At 55.8% G+C, this 16,259-nt stretch overlaps 2 protein-coding genes across 2 annotated transcripts; both read right to left on the bottom strand.

Moving 5' to 3' along the window:
- Window positions 1-5,024: 5,024 nt before the first annotated feature.
- On the bottom strand, window positions 5,025-9,253 carry LOC144992018 (cyclin-dependent kinase 2 homolog). The gene has a single exon (XM_078946531.1). It carries the CDS (start codon window positions 6,911-6,913, stop codon window positions 6,026-6,028), a length of 888 nt encoding a protein of 295 aa, XP_078802657.1. The 5' UTR covers window positions 6,914-9,253; the 3' UTR covers window positions 5,025-6,025.
- A 3,713-nt stretch (window positions 9,254-12,966) lies between these two features.
- On the bottom strand, window positions 12,967-14,555 carry LOC144991993 (uncharacterized). Its single transcript, XM_078946460.1, has 4 exons — window positions 14,489-14,555; window positions 13,653-14,024; window positions 13,294-13,563; window positions 12,967-13,195 (listed from the first exon to the last, which is right to left on the bottom strand). The coding sequence occupies exons 1-4, from the start codon at window positions 14,553-14,555 to the stop codon at window positions 13,074-13,076; spliced, it is 831 nt and encodes a 276-aa protein (XP_078802586.1). The 3' UTR covers window positions 12,967-13,073.
- Window positions 14,556-16,259: the final 1,704 nt, after the last annotated feature.

The following is a 16,259-nucleotide window of genomic DNA, read 5'->3' as shown; positions in this document are numbered from 1 at the left end:
CGACCTGCTCGACATCGAGGACCGATCCCGCCGTCTCAGCAGACCGCCCGTCGACGAGGAACAGCTATTTGGACGAAGCCCTTGACGAAGCCCATGCGTTCCATAGGCAATTCGACGCCCTGGCCAAATGGTTCCACAAGAATCTGGCCTACGCCGAGGGCCAAGAGGCGGTGCTGGGATTCGAGCTGACATCCGAACTCTGCGTCAGCTACGACGCGGCGCTTCACCGGTTGACGGGAGCCGTGCAGGAGATGTTCCGCGACCGGACATTCGTGAGGGAACCTGGGGGACTGGCACTCGCGGACGAAACCCTGGGAGTCGTGTCCGAGATACTCGCCGGGGGAAATGAAGCGGAGGCCGAACGTGGGCAGCGGGCCCTGATGCGTGCCCTGGAATCACTTGAGTCCGCGTCCCCGGGCTGTGGTACATTTCACTGGCCTCAAGCTGAGCCACAGGGCCGCCTCAGTCCCTCACACGTTCGCGCCTGTTGGAGAAGTGTGGTAAGTGTTGGCTGGGTCCTGCATGACAAAGTCCAGAGTTTAGCGGAGCGTCTCCAAGTCGCGTCAAGAGAGGCTCGCGACCAGAAAACATACGAGTCCCGCTTGGCTGAGCTGAGCGATCAACTGGGGCAGGTTAGCCTGAAGTACACCACGGACAAATCAGCCCATCAGCAGATGAAAATAGACCTCGCAAAAGAGCACATGGAGATGGAAGCCAAAGTTAGAAAAGCAAACTTGGACTTGGCTGAGCTGCGGCAAGAGTTAAGTTTCGCTGAAAATGTCATAGCCTCATCGAAGAAGGACTTAAGCGAGAAGGGGCGAGTCCTGGAGAAGCTGCAGAACGAAGTGAAGGAAATGAAAGCCGAAAAGGAGACAGCCTTGATGCTCTCGAAGAAATCGGATGCCGAAATGAAGCGAAATGAGGCCGAGAAGAAGTCCCTGTCAAAGCGCGTAATTGAGCTGGAGGCCCATCTGAAGCAGAGCCGAGAGCTGGCCGCAGAACACTTAGATCGAAGCAAGGTGGAGGAGGAGCGCGCATCAAAGCTCATCGCCAAGCTGCAGGACCGAGAGAAGCAAGCGGAGGCCGAAAACGAGTCCCGGTCGAAACGCGTCAACGAGCTGGAGGCCGAACTGAAGCGGAGTCGAGAGCTGGCCGCCGAGAACGCAGCCGCGACAGACGAAAGTCAGAGCCAGACCAAGGCCCTCCTGACACGTCTGAAACGGGCCGATGAGACGATAGCCGGACAAAAGTGCCTCACGGAAAAGCTCACGTACGAAACGGAGATTCTGAAAGGTATCGTGGCCGTTGTGTGCCAACTGATAGGCGTGGAGAAAAGCGCAGTGGAGACGGAGCTGATCGAAAGAATCCGGTGTGCCGCGCTGTGCTCTGCGAAGAGAGTGTCACGGCTGCTCCGGCACGACTGCGTCAGAAGGCTAAAAGGACTCGACCGCAGCGAAGATGAAGCGATGGGATCCCCCGGAGGCTCGCTGTTCCAGGACTATGAAAATTACATAAGGACAACCGTGTCATCTCTGTGTACGGAGCAAACTCCGATGGAGCACACAGAAGCGTCCTGCAGCGACACCTGGAGAAGGGTGGCCAAGCGAAAGCTGAACCTGGGCTCCCGGCAGGTCAGCCCCACAAGCGAATTGACGGAGGTGGACGAAGGCTCGAAAACCGGTGCGTCCACGCCGACGAAAGTACACAGGGCCGCCTCGTCAGGCGGAGACGCGTTCCGATCAAACTGCGCTTCTTCCAAGCGCCCTGATTTTTTGAAAACGGAGTCCAAGTCAGAAAGATCGGAGCACCTACGTGTCCACTGCGTGCGACTCGGGGAGAGCTCGGCCTCCGTATCGCTGCCAAACATTGTGCGGCATTACACCCATCAAGACGTGAGGCTCATACACTTGGGTGAGAGCGAAAGCGCTCCGAAGACCCTTTGCGGGGTGCTCCAGACCACAGATGATGTCGCCAGGGAATGCATCGCCGTGGATCTACGGTGCTCGAAAGCGTTCCTACAGCTATCGCAACTTCTCAGCTGCAAGTTGGTCGCTATCTGGTCGCCTTGCGAAGGATACGAGATCCACGGGGCGTCCACGGAGCACCTGTACGCCATCGTGCTGAGTAAAGACCCCGATCCGGCCCGCGAGACGAGGTGCTACATGGTAGCGACGCGTGAGGGAGGCGCAAACCCAGACGAGCCGTACTTGTACAATTTGGCGAAGCTGACAAAGGTCAAATCTGCACAACCCGCCGCGGTCAACTGTTCAGATCCGCCGCATTGGGATCACGTAGATAAGGCGAGCGACGCTAGCGGCAGGGCGCCCGTGGTGGAGGTTTCGGAAATCACCCTGATCGGAAATTGAGCCGCTGTCACATGAGGGGACCAGTTCAGAGCATAGGAGCCTGGGCTCGGGAACGCCTGTTTGGTAGAGAAGGATGTGGGGCTGCCGCCCTGAGACATCATGTTTGCCATTAGGTTCATTGTGTGCTGCTTCTGTATCCTTTTATTTTTGGAACATGTTTTGGATGGTTGAAGTCAAATAAAAAGATAAAATGCTGTAGTCTGTGTGGTGTTTAAATCGATCTCATACCAACGTCCTTGTGTCAAGCGGTTCTGTGCCTTTATTGCGTGCCCTTGCATTTCGAGTTTGCTCCAGATGCGATCATGAAATTCACTTTTTGATCAGACGGAAAGCTCTCCCGTCAGGGCCCTTTTCCTTTGACATACTAATGAGGCTGCGGCAACGGGAGGACGACCCAAGGGGCCGAGAAGAAGAAAGGCAACCTGACCGTTCTGAGATCAAGGAGACTCACGGAGACCCTCAAAATGCACAAGCTCCGGTTGGGTGAAACCAACGGTCGCAGAACGCTCATCGTCAGAACCTCATCCGAGGAGACGACTTACGCAGAGCTCGAAGGAATGGGTGGTAGAACGGAAGATGGTCGCTACCCCCTTGGCCGCTGCGCTTGTCCAGACGAAGATTTCGCCGGTTGGGACTCTGACGTTGATGCTCTGAGCGGAGCGAATGCTTTGATCGCGGCCGGCATCGCAGCGTTGCCCGTACGGGTGAGGCGCGTGGGAAAGACTCACTTGTTCGTGGAGTACGCGATTGCAACAGAGAAGAACGGAGACCCGGATTTGCGGCGCACGGGGGTGGCGTGGCTCTGCACGAATTACTCCGGCGAAGGGACAATACTTGCCAACGGAATGCACGGCGTCATCCGCTGCTGTGAAAGAAGACTCTTGGAGGGCATTGCCGAACAAACACCCACCTGGACTTTGCTGCACGTCCCCCCTGACAGGGACAAGCACTGGGGCACGAGAATACGGCCTGTTTCTTTGGAGGAGATACGTTGCGTAAAACGCAAGTGAGCACGGCTGGAAAGTGCGAAAGTCTGCACCAAAGATTTTCAGACAGAATACTGCGACGCCAAGACAACTCTGTGAATGTCCACGGCAAACGAATAAAGAGCAGAAAAAGTGAATGTGTCTGAGTCTTTTTATTTGCTTAAGAAGCTCAACGATATCAGGGTCAGCGAAACAACACGGAAAACACACTTTGACTCTTATCAGATACAATGTAGTAAAAACACGTTGTTCTTGTCTTGTTTTATTTTTTATTTTAAACAAACACCACAAAAAAACAAATAAAGACCTCGATGCCATAAGCCAGGTTGCGCATGACCACAGGGCCCCGAGAGAACCCGGGTAGACCGTTCAGGCCAGCGCGTCACAAATTTTGGACAAAGCCCCTCTTTGCTAGTGAAGCAGAAGAAGGCCGGGGCAGAGGTTACAGGGATTTGGGACTGTCGAGAAGACGACGGCGGGGACGGTGGGGATAAGGCCGAGGCAGGGGTTACAGGGATTTGGGACTTTCGAGAAGACGACGGCGGGGACGCTGGGGATGCAGCAGGTGATGGCGCCGGCAATGACTGTGGAGGGTCCGTGATGGTTGAAGAAGCCAGAGGATGTCAGGCTCTGTGAGAGCTGCTGGGGTGGGGAAACGTCCATCTGTCGGTAGCCGTCCTTGTTCAGAGCGGCTCGGGGCTCTGATGTGGGCTGAGCGGGGAGCAGCTGATGGGAATTGTGAATAAATCCACAACTTCCGCCGTGGAGGCATGGGCGCCCCTTATAGAAATGGTGGCAAAGGTTCATTTTGAGCTGCAGGCTCCGCAGGTCTCCGTAGCCATGGGCGTACCGACATTTCCCTCCGTACTTGCAGACGCCGTTCTTCGCGAAGAACCAGCACAATTTAGTCTTGTAATTGGCGGAAATGTTCAGACAGTCAGGTTTCTGCTGCGGCATGCCGCTGTCTCTGTAGCAGCCCGATTTGCTCATTTTGTTGGTAAGGGCAGACGTGGGGGATCCGTGATGGTTGATGAAGCGAGAGGATGTCCGGCTCTGTGAGAGCTGTTGGGTGTTCAGAGCGGCTCGGGGCTCTGATGGGGCCAGAGCGGGGAGCAGCTTATTGGAATTGTAGATAAATCCAACCATTTTGTTGGTAAGGGCTGTGATGTCGATGTTGGATATGAAGGAAAGAAAAAAAAAAGAATAAAAAATCCCCAACTAAATCCTTTCTACGTAGGAGCTGTGTCATAGAACACAGAGAACACAGCCGCTAAAATTTCCTAGTTCCAAAGCTGCAGACGAGAGATGGGGCCAGCTTTTCACCTCGCCAGGTCAGCGTCCAGACAGCCCGACCTTTTCTATTCACTCTGTCTGACCGCAATTGACTCTGTCCGACCGGCGCTCAGTGAGTCCGACAGTCATTCACTCTGTCCGACCGACCCTTAGGGAGTCCGACCACACATCACTGAGTCAGATGGCATCTTACGCTACCAAACCGAGATGTAGGGGAGGGACTGAGAAACGCTGGCTCCGACCTCAGCTCTCTCACACCGATTTCCACTCTGAGAATCCGTCCTCCGCCATGAGAGGCCGACCGAGGCAGGCAGACTCTGACGCCATGCTCTGCGTTCCTCTCCCCTGAATCACCCTGTTACGTGATCTCTCCTGCCTGTGAGCGAGGGGCGTGCTGGGTTTACGCGAGCTGACCGGTCGCGGCCTCTCTTTCGGGCTTGTGGTTGGGATTTGGCCAGGGACTTTTTTTTTTTTTTTTTTGGGCAGGGGGGATTAGAATCTGCACAGCGAGTGTTTTCTTCTGCAAGTATAAAAGGCAAGAGTGGAGAGCTGACAGAGGCAACCTCTTCAGGCGTGAGTTGTGTTTGCGCACTGCAGTAAGAAAACTGTTCTTTGTGGGTTTTTTTTTTCTCTTGAAGACACAATGACTACCACTTCGATGCTGCATCTGACCCTGTTCGTGTTCGTGCTGTTGACATCAGTGGACTCTTGTGTTTTACATCACAGCAACGAGCCTTCTTGCTCGGACGGCGTTCGTCGGCCTGAGATTCTCATGCCTGACCTGGTTCCAATGGAGCCCGTGATGACTTTCGGAAAACTCCACAACACGACAGACTGTATGTATGTATGTGTGCATTTTAGCTACCCGCCTATCGCAAAGCGCTTCTCTCCCAACCAGTGTTCGCTGTCTTCTGTTTGCAGTGCTCAGCAAGTTGAAGGAAACCGTGAGAAAGGCTCAGGAGGAACTGGATAGATGGCCTAGTCAGAGAAATGGAGCCAAACCTCTAGCCCTGTCTCTCGTCGCAGCGGTTGCCACTGTTGTTTTCGCCGCGCTCTGAGAAGAAGAGCGGAAGCTGAGTTGAGCCCGAAGCCCTCAAAAGACCCGAGGGCCCTCGCGCAGTTACGAAACAAACTACGCCAAGTGGTGTTCCACGTTGAGTGCTACATCCCTTTTCATCTCCATCGCTACAAACGTGTAAGCGTGCTCCCAGAGCGGGCCAGTGGTGCTGAATGATACATCTGCTATTATGGTCAAACGTATTCAAAATAATAAACAAAATTTACACCTGTACGATACATAGAGTCTGTGGTCATTGGCTCATTTTTTTTATTGAAAATTGATAAACTCAGACATTGCAAAGCCTCTTGAACTGTGTATTTTTACATGACACCCGTGACGCATTGTTGCAAGACCTCAGCCTTTTCTCCGTCTGTCATGTGGGACAAACGCTTCCATTCCTCATCGTCCAACAGCTGGCGAGCCGTAAGCCTCTTGTCGTGCCTGAGAGCGATTAGGCGGAAGGCGATGCGTTTGGTGTGCTCACACTTCATAGTGTTGGGTATCAGTTCCTGCCTGGCGGGCGTCGATTCCTCCGCTCCCCCGTCGGGATCCGAGGCCGCCAGTGCCATGACTTTTCTCAGAGTGCTGGACCCAGGCGTTGCAGCGAACACCACGGCGCCTTCCTTTGCGTCCAGTATCATAGCTCCCAAACTCCACATGTCTATGGCGCACGTGTACTCCGCGGCGTTCCCGCGGACAAACAACTCCGGAGCCCTGTAGGGCTCCGTCACCACGCAAAGGCTCATGCGTCTGGAGTACTGTCTGGCTAGGCCCATGTCGCCCACCTTCACCGTCAGATCTTCCTCGAGAAGCACGTTACTCGGAACCAGGTCCCTGTGTAAGATGTTCAGTCCGTGCATGTGCTCCAGGGCATTCGCCGTCTGAAGCGAGAAGCTGGCCACGAAGCTGAGCGGAGCCGGTGGCTGGCGGTGAATAGCTTTGGTCAGCTCGAAGGGCACGTGAGGCATGAGCATCGCCACCCGATCCTCGTCCATGAAACAGTCCAGGAGCTGTATTATGTTGGGATGACCTTTCAGCGCTGTCAGGCAGGACAACTCTCTCACAGTCGCGTCCTCTATAACGTCTGCCTGCTTGTGACATTTGAGGGCATATTCTTGGCCGTTTCTCACATCTCGCACCCTGTAGACAACTCCGTAGGTACCTTGCCCGATCACTGGTCGCACTGGGTCTTTGTAGTACTTCTCCATGCGGAAGCAAAAGAAAAACAATAAAAGGATCAAACGGGCTTCTGAGGAACGTCTCCTCGTTCCCAATGCCTTAAAGTGCGTGTCTAAGAAGTGTCCTCTCGTCCACACCGGTTGTTTCAGTGTCTGACACTTGTCCTCCAGACTTGAAAGCACTCTGAGGGCAAAGCCTCTGGAGGCTGTCAAAAAAAACCACCGGGTCACATCCCAAGGTACGTGCACAAGAGTGCAGTTCCGACCGCAAAAACAAAGAGTCCAAGTGCCGGTCCTACAAGGTCATGGCACTTCGTGGCTTCAGGTGAAGGGAAAAAGTCAGCGAAGTCATCCTGGTCATGAAGAAAGCGTTAAAAAAAGAACAGAAAGAGGAACAGAAAAAAAAAAAAGCAAAACATGAAGACAAATTGTTTCATAACAGCGATAGCGTGAAGTTCAACCCCCTAGAGTACAGGCCACTCACCCAACACATCTCTTCCAGCCAGCCTCTGTGCTCTGTGAGCAAGTACGAGGCGATCGCTTCTGACACTGCGTCAGCCAGGAGGGAGCCAGGGCTGCCACTGAACCTGTCCTGACGTTGGCACACCGCGGCCCCCAAACATATCAGACTGACCACACGGCCCCAGTTGATGATCCCGTCCTCGAAAAGGCTTTTCGCGACGTTGACCATCGCGGCATCGGGAAATGAATCACCTAGATCTGAAACCATCTCTAAAGTGGGACACCGGACAACGAGAGATCACGCTGAGCGTACAGATAACTCTGAAAAAACAGATCTGTTTGTGCTGCTCACCTGTGTATTTCGGTCTGTGAACCTCCAGCACTTCACACACAGCTCTCGTCATAGCATTTACAGCTTCCCGACAACGCGGCCTTTCGACTTCAAAGTCTTGGCGTCGTCCAACGAAGTGCCCCAGAACACCTTTGATCAAAATTCTAATTTCCTCATCCATGCTGAGCTCTGCTCCTCAAATCGCAAAGCCCGACGATTTTCTCTTTGAGCACAGAGGGGGGTAAATAAAAAGCTGTATGAGGAGAAAACCAAACAAACAACAAAGCTACAAGCAAGCCTAGGTGACTTTGAATTCAACCTAGGTGACTGTGATATTTCATTTTCATCACTGTCCGTGCACAAAGGCTCTCTCTGTAGGCTCCGTGTCACTGGGACTCCCCGAATTCAGTGTACACAGGGATCGGCGGTCGTACTCTGACTATCGGTCGGAGTCACTGAGCGACGGTCGGAGTCACTGAACGGCGGTCAGAGTCACTGAGCGGCGGTCGGATGTTCTGAGCAGCGGTCGGACTCCCTGCGCGACGGTCGGACACTGTGAAAGGCCGGCGGACACTGCAAAGAGCAGTCGGATTGTTTGTCTCATGACTGGCCTCCGTGCAAGTTGCTTGCGAGTGTGTGTGCAGTGGTGGTGAGCAGATTTCTCCACCCTATCCCTCCTAGCCTAAGGGTTGGGCCTGTGTGCAGTGGTGGTGAGCAGATTTCTCCGCCCTATCCCTCCGAGCCTCAGGGTTGGGCCTGTGTGCAGTGGTGGTGAGCAGATTTCTCCGCCCTATCCCTCCGAGCCTCAGGGTTGGGCTGTTCAAAGCATCGAGGAGGTGGGAAACCCCAACTGGGAGGATATAAGTGGCCTTCGAACCTCCCCTCTAAGAGCTAGAGAGAGCGCAAGGATCAGGGTTGGGCTGTTCAAAGCATCGAGGAGGTGGGAAACCCCAACTGGGAGGATATAAGTGGCCTTCGAACATCCCCTCTAAGAGCTAGAGAGAGCGCAAGGATCTCGCAGGACTTAGGCTGAATTCACCAGAGTGGATTAGGAGAGCTGTTGCTGCTGTTTCCACTTTGTCCGTACGCGCATTCAACAGGTCTTGCTTTCGAAATGGCTACGGTATCGGCGACTGAGGCGGCCGCGTCTACAAATCAAACCTTCGTCGTTTCCAGCAGCCCTCCGTGGTACTTCGATACTGTGGACCACGACGAGGTCTTCACGTGCTCGCACCCACGTGGCGTTTTCGATGCAGTGGTAAGCATGATGACCCAAAAGGAACGGCGCCTGAGCAACGAAGAGCACCTGCGTTACAGGCCGAGGGTTCTGAACAAGATGATCAGAGACGCGGTCATAGCGGACTCTGGTAGGATACCCCAGCGTCCCTCTCGATCTCTCCTGCTCGCCCTTATGGACCTGGTGGACCTTCTGGGAGGCAGCGACTTCGGATCCATCGTCACCTCGGACAGAGCCGGCCTCAAGCAAGTGTTGCTGACGTGCGGAAATTACACGGCGTACTACCTCCCCGCCGAGGAGCTGAGGGGAAAGGATCGGACGGTGGTGCCCGTGGTGACGCAGCACTCGACGAAGGAGAACCTGCTGCGTTACGACCCCGCGAGGTCCATGGTCGGGACCTACATGACAGACATCCCCGGAAACGACGGCGAAAGCAAGGGGTCTTACTTCGTGCAAGAGGTCCTGTTCGCCCCGACCCTGGACAGCCTGAAGCTGCTGAGGAAGGTCGCGGGCCACGCGTTCGACTTTTGGGACATGTCGCTGGAGATGCCCACGCACGTGGAGGCGCTCTGTCCGTCCTTCCAGCAGATTCAGCCTTGTCAACTGCTGATATCGAACACACCCGGGTCCCCCGGCAGGGATCAGAGCAGCCAGGCTGCGTTGGCCTCTCACCTGGAAGATGTGGAGCCGATGTGCTGCGCGCCAGAGGTTAGCCACGCATGGGAGTCCTCGAGCGACAGGAAGAACGAGGGGGACACCGGCGTTGACTGTTTCGGGGAGGACGCAGTGAAATGCGACCTGAGTCGTTTCACGTACAAAGCCAGCGAACCCCGCATGGTGTACTTCAGGTCAGGAGGGAAAGCGTCAGATGGGAGGCGAAGCAACCTGGTGCCGACGGTGGCCGTGAGAGCGGAGCAGAGACACTTGCCCACGCTGTACGTGTCCACCACGCTTCGGTTCTACAGGCTCTTGAAACGCAGCTGCGTGAAAGGCAACGGAGAGCTCGCGAGCTGCTGGAACGAGACGCTCCAGGAGATGGCCCGGGAGACGTATCTGTCGGGGCAGCTCACGTTCCAAGAAATCAACCAATGGGCGCTGTCTGCGTTCACCAAGCGCGTCGATCCGAACGGGTGGTGCGACCGCATACCCAGACACGTGGAGAGCAAGTTGGCGGACTCCAGGATGATCGAAATCGCTGAACTCGCCATCACGTTCATGAACGCCAAGATCCCCGGCGCATTCGCCGTGGCCGAGCTGCTGCACAGTCCACTTGGGAAGCTGCAGAGGTACTGCGAGTTCCTTAGCAGGTACGCCTCGGACGCTACGTTCAGAAAAAGCGAGCGGGATAGGTTCGCTGCCTCGGTCATGGAGCTGATCAGGAAGGAGTGCAGTTCGCTCGCTCGGCAGTTGCGCTGTTACAGCCAAAACCGGAAAGACGCCGATCCCGAGACGGCCCGCCGAGCGAAAGCCTGCGCCGAAATGGTGGACAGAGAGCCCTGGGAAGTGAACAAGATCCAGAAAGACTGGTACACCATGTGCAAACGCGACCAGTGCAACAAGGAAGACAAGGAAGCGCAAGCCCACGCCAAGGAGGTGAACGCGGCCGCCAAAGTGGCGTTCCTGAAGCTCAAAGTTTACTGCAACAAGCTCAAGAAACTGGGGATCAACGCAGCCCGCTTTGACGGTGACATGGGCGGCAGAAATCCCGCTTGCGGAGAGCCGGTCGAGCCAGGCGAGGGATGTAGACAGCCCCCGAACGACCGCTCGGAGCTTTTCAACCCCATCCCAGAGCCCGTCCCGGTTTCGACATGGATGAAAAACTTGTCCGTGTTGCTCCTGAGCTACCCTTGGTTGCACGACTCCTTGGGGTACCAGAGAGAGGCCGTGTGCAAGCTCCTGAACCTGGACAGCGCTCTCCTCGGCGAGGCGAACAGGGAACTCTTGAGAGAATGGGTGGCGTACAACCAGGGCACGGTCAACGAGCTCCGCAGGCGCGGCATCAAGGATCGCCTGAGCCGAGCGTTGATCCAATGCTTGGAGTCCCAATCCACGCAGAGGTGGAGCGACAAGGTGGCCCGGTCCTTCGCGGCACTCCAGCGCAAGGCGGCGTCCAGGCGGGTTCCCCGAAGGCACCTCTCCCCGCCGCCGCCAGTCAAGAAGCCCGAGAGGAGCTGCCGCCAGACCGTCGGCAGAGCTCGACGTCGGTTGTCCCCCTGGGCCGAGAGCGTCCGAGCCTCGCGGTCTCCGGCGACCAAGAGGAGAAAGGTCGGGCGCCGCCAGAGAAACAGTTTTTTACTGAGCGAAGCCGAGGAAGACAACGGCCTGGAACCTCTCAGCTCCGAAAGCGAGGAAGAGCCGGAGTATTTGAGCGACAGGGACACGGAGAGCTCTTCGGATTGCGACAAAAGCTCAGACGACTACGATCGCAGCGACAGTTTCATAGACGACGCATCGTCGTCCAGCGAAGAAGACATCGAGGCGGGAGAGGACAACGTCGCCAGGGCCAAGAGACGCGAGGACGGAGTTGACCGTCCGTACTGCGTGTCGCGACCTTCCTCGCCCTCGCCCAGTAGCGCGTACAGACAAAGAGCTGGCGAGGAAGCGGGCTCCAAGGCCAGGAGGAACGAGGACGGGGTCGGCCGTCCGTATTGCGGGTCGCAGCCGTCCTCGCCCTCGTGCAAAAGCGACCGGCGGGGCTACAAGCGCGCACTCAGCTCGGACAGCTCGGAGACGGAAGGCCCATGGGCGATGCGAGTCTCCACGAGGCCGAAAGGCAGAGGGTCGAAGTCGAGACCCTCGGTCGAGCGGGAAAAGAGGCTGGGGCTCGAAACCGCGCTCACGCAGCGACAACGCAAAGACACCGAAGACCACTCCAAGACTTACTCCAGCGGCCGCAAAGACGTAAGACGCCCAGAGGGAGGGCTGCAAAAATCAGCCTCCGGGAAACCGCTGCGTTTCTCTGGCGAGAAAGGCAGAGAGGTCGACGGTCGAGGTTCGAAAAGGTCCGGCGCTCGGATCGCTCGTTCGCGCTCCTCCAGTTCGGAGAGTCGAGGGTCCGCGTCTGAAGGCAGCGGTTGGGAATCCGAAGGGGCCGACCTTTCGGACAAATCGACCGCAGGCCTCAGTTCGCGCAGGGAGCGCGAGGCCAGGAGCTCTCTGAAGTCGACGGACCTGGGCAGGCGGTGCCAAACCGTGAGGTCTCGCGGCGAAAGGCGAGAGACCGACGGTCGAATTGTGACGTCGCCGGCAAAACCAAAGCCGATCACGCCGGTTAAACTGAGCTGTTCGCCGGGCAGCTCGGAAGCGAGCGACCCGCAGAGAAAGAGGAGCGCGGAGCGCGCGGGGTCTCACGCCGAGCACCCGCAGCTCACAGAGGACCCAGAACCCGCAGAGAACAGAGAGCCTGGAGCAGATTTGCTCGCAGGAGGGTTCGGAGAGGGACCCGGTCGCCTCTGCACCGATGGCAAGGACGAGCGCAAGGCGTCTCAGCGGCGGCTCTCGCAAGACGAAAGCGATGGAGAGGGAAGCGCCGCGTACACGGTGTGGATGTAGAAAAGGTCGAGGAGTGGCTAGCTCGAGCGGTGGGGGCGGACGAAGAAGACGAACCCGACTCGACCTCTTCGACCTCTCCGTTGCACTCCTGTCTTCAGCCAACCTTCGGACAGAACGCATTGGAGTCACGGTGGACAAAACTAGGGCTCTCGTTTGGGACATTAGTTCGATGCGACCGCAGACTGTCTGGTGCACCGCTTCTACATCCGTGGGATCTGTGTAATTATGTGTGATGAAATAAAAATCAAAGTAAGACGCTTTGCTTTGAGTGTTCTTTCTTTTTTTTTTCTTGTGCGGTCTCACGGTAAAACTCTGCAGCTCCGATAAGCGTAGAACGTCACACTGCGTTGCAGCAACGCGGAAAGCGCCTGGAGGGCTACCAGAGTATACCTCTCCGCTTTTACATTTATTTTTTCTAAACATAACCTTTTCTGATCTAACTCTTCTTAGCACAGAAAATGAAAATTAAAAAAAAATGAAGCAAACAAAATACAGACATCATTCAGAGTCTACACGAGGGTCTTTATTGTCACAATGATCAAATGAACACAGTCATGGGTTTGCATCGCCCTATGGCGCACTGGCAGAAAGACACATCGCGAATAAGACTACGCCCAGGCTGGAGCTTGTCTCCTGTTTCCACCTCGCGTTCTCCAGATCCAGAGAGCCGTGCAAACAGTCAGAGCCGCGACACCGATGGATATCATGACAAACAGTCCTCCTGAGAAGACTGAAAGAGAGCGGGGGATAGAAACAGTCAACAAATGGGTCCAAAAACCAAATTAAAATATTGTTGTTTTTTTTTTTTAAAAAAAAAACACCACTCGCCTCGCTTAACTTTCACGGTCGCTTTCTTGCTGCCTTTGCCAGAGACTACGGTGCAGACGTAAACCAAGCCTGCGTCCTCGGGCGACAGTAACAAGGAGCTGCGGATGTCGTAGAGCAGCTGCGAGGTCCGCCAGACGGCGGTCGTGGCGCTCAGAGTCCTGCCCGACGGAGGCTCGGTGGACCAGGTCAGCTCGGGTTCCGGGTAGATCCCCACCGAACTGCACACGGCGGTGTCGCCCACCTGCTCCAGGAGGACTTCGGTGACCGGAGCTGCTTTGAAACGAAGACAGAGCTCAGCTCAACCTGTTTTCTTCGAGGCCCAAGCGGCCCCCTCGAAAGGGACCGCCGGCCCCTCTCACCTTCAGCATCCCTCGTCGCATCATTGTCTCTTTCGTGAGTGGCCTGGGTGTCGTCCAATGTCCAGCTGGATGGAGGACGCTCCGTTGGCCGGGTCAGATCGGGTTCCGGATTGATCCCCTCATAACTGTAATTGAAGGCGTAGTCTGGGTCGTAATAGATGTCGTAGTACACCACCTCCTCGTTGACTTTTTGTGTGAGCGGTGAACAAAAAAAAAAAGAACTTTTAGTCAACGTCACGATACTGCATCTCAACCCGTAGTGTGGAATTCGCCATCCCCTGTTTTCGCTTTGCTCCAGCCGCGTTGCGCTGACTCTTTGGGTTATGACGATCGCGCTCGTACTCGGAACAATGTCAGCAAGCTTACAGAGCACTCACCCGCCACGCTCTGGGTCCGCGCGACAGTCAGAAGTAGCCACGGTAAGAATGGGAGCCCTGTCATGGTTTAGCTGCTCAGATGGCCGAGGCCCGATCGAGTAGGGTTGGGGTCGCGGAGTCTGCTGCGGGAGACGCAGAAGGACCTTTCGACCGTTGTCGTTCGCCGTCTGCTTCACTTTCGTCCGAAGGGACGCTCGCAGAGCCCGGTGAAGCAGCAGCAGACGTTCGTTGATTGAGGCAAACACTATTCCACTTTGCACCACTCGATCACACCCGAAGACCGTTCCGACACGTCACGCAGAATTCCCCGAAGGCAGGTCGCAAAGTCGGGTTACCCGGTGTCTTTTATAAATGGCAGAGGGGCGACAAGCTCACACCGTTGGAGGCAGACGAAGAAGACTCAACCCCTTTAACCTTTCCGTTGCACTCCTCTGTCTTCTATCTCCCTTCAGGCAGGGCCTATGGAGTCCCGGCGACCAGGGCCCTCGAAGACTCTCCGCTCGCACGGCGCACAGAGCTCTCGCATGATGACCTATTTGGAAGAGCTGGCCGACCACGTTGAAGTGCCTCGCTCGGGGGAGGCCTCCTCATCGAGTGGAAACCGAGACGTCAGGCTTGTGAGCGTCTACTCGCATCGTGGGCGTGCTGACGACGGGGCGAAGCGGACGAAGACCGAAAGCTTGTGCTTACGCTTCCACACTCCCTCGGTTGACGAGAGCACAGACTCTGACCTGTGCTCCGCTTCGACGGCTGTAATGCCCGATGCAGCATCTCAGTGTGATCACGTGTGATGAGATACAAAATAAAATCATGTCAGACGTTTGCCCTGTGTCTCTTTTCCTTGTCTGCACCGTCTGAAGCGATTGGCGCGTCAGGTTCGCGCTCGGAGGACCCGAGTGACCTCAAGCAGAATCTCTGGGGCCCTGCTAGGCGTAGCCACATTGTGCAAAGTGCCTCATAGCATTTTCTTGTCCTTTATATAGTTTTTGTCCTAACCACACTTTTTCAGCACTGAAAAGGATAATAACGAAAACAAAACAGAGACATCTTTCAGAGGTGGACTCTAGGGTCTTTATTGTTACGGCAATCAAACGAACACACACAAGGGTTCACGTAGCAAAAGTAAGCCTGTGAGGTTGGAACAATGCATGAGCAGGCAGATTGGAAAGGTCCGTCGCCGAGAGTCCCACGGTCAGGCAGGAGCGCATCTCCTGGTTCTCCCTAGCATGCTCCATATCCCGAGAGCCAGGCAAATTGCGAGAGCCGCGACACCGACGGGGATCAGGACATAGATCGTCAGAAGCTTTTGGAGTCTGCCTGAGGAAAACGAAAAGAAATAAGCCGTGAAAGCGAGAACAGATTGAGGATAGTGACGCCTCTGCCGTTCGTGCATAATCTGAAGTCCAACAGTAGGTGCAAAAAAAAAAGAAACTAAACAAATGAACCACTTGCTTCGCACACCTTCCACCATCAAAGTTGCTTTCTTGCTGTGCTTGCCAGAGGTTACGACGCAGCTGTAAACCATGACAGCGTCCTCGTGCGACAGTAACAGGGAGCTGCGGATGTCGTAGAGCAGCAGCGAGGTCCGCCAGACGGCGGTCGTGGCGTTCAGAGCCCCACCGGACGGAGGCTCGGTGGACCAGGGTAGCTCGGGTTTCGGGTAGATCCCTTTCGAGCAGCAGACGACAGTGTCGTCCACCTCCTCCATGCGGACTTCGAGGACCTGAGCCGCTGCGAGAAACGAATCCTGAGCTCAGCGCAACCTGTTTGCTTGGCGGGCCAAGCGTTCCCTCTCGACAGTGACCGTCGGCCCCTCTCACCTTCAGCCTCTTTCGTCGCCCCATCGTCTCGTTCGCGAGTCGCCGCTGTGCGGTCACGGTCCGCGCCGACGTTCTCTGTTGTTGGACCGTGGTAGCCGCCCTTGTTGTGAAACGGCTGCGTGGACCACCGGGGGGTGGTCGCGGCGTTCAAAGTCCTGCTGGCCGTAGTGGGCTCCGTCGACCGAACCGGTTCGCGTTCCCGGCTGATCCCCTCCGAACTGTCGAGGACCGGAGCCGCTGCGAGACAAACTAGAATTTAGAGCCGCATTTTCGCTAAACGGTCACATAAGTCACTCACCGCTCCTACCTTGCACGTTGACGTTGACATAAGTGTATCGCTCATTCTTACGGGTTGTAACGTAGCAGGTGTATCTTCCCTGATCGTGAAGCTGCACCCAGGACAACCGTAG

Source organism: Oryzias latipes, chromosome 4 (genome assembly GCF_053564925.1).
Source record: "Oryzias latipes strain Hd-rR chromosome 4, Olatipes_Hd-rR_3.1".
Lineage (NCBI taxonomy): Eukaryota > Metazoa > Chordata > Actinopteri > Beloniformes > Adrianichthyidae > Oryzias > Oryzias latipes.
This window is presented reverse-complemented; position numbering and strand designations above follow the sequence as displayed.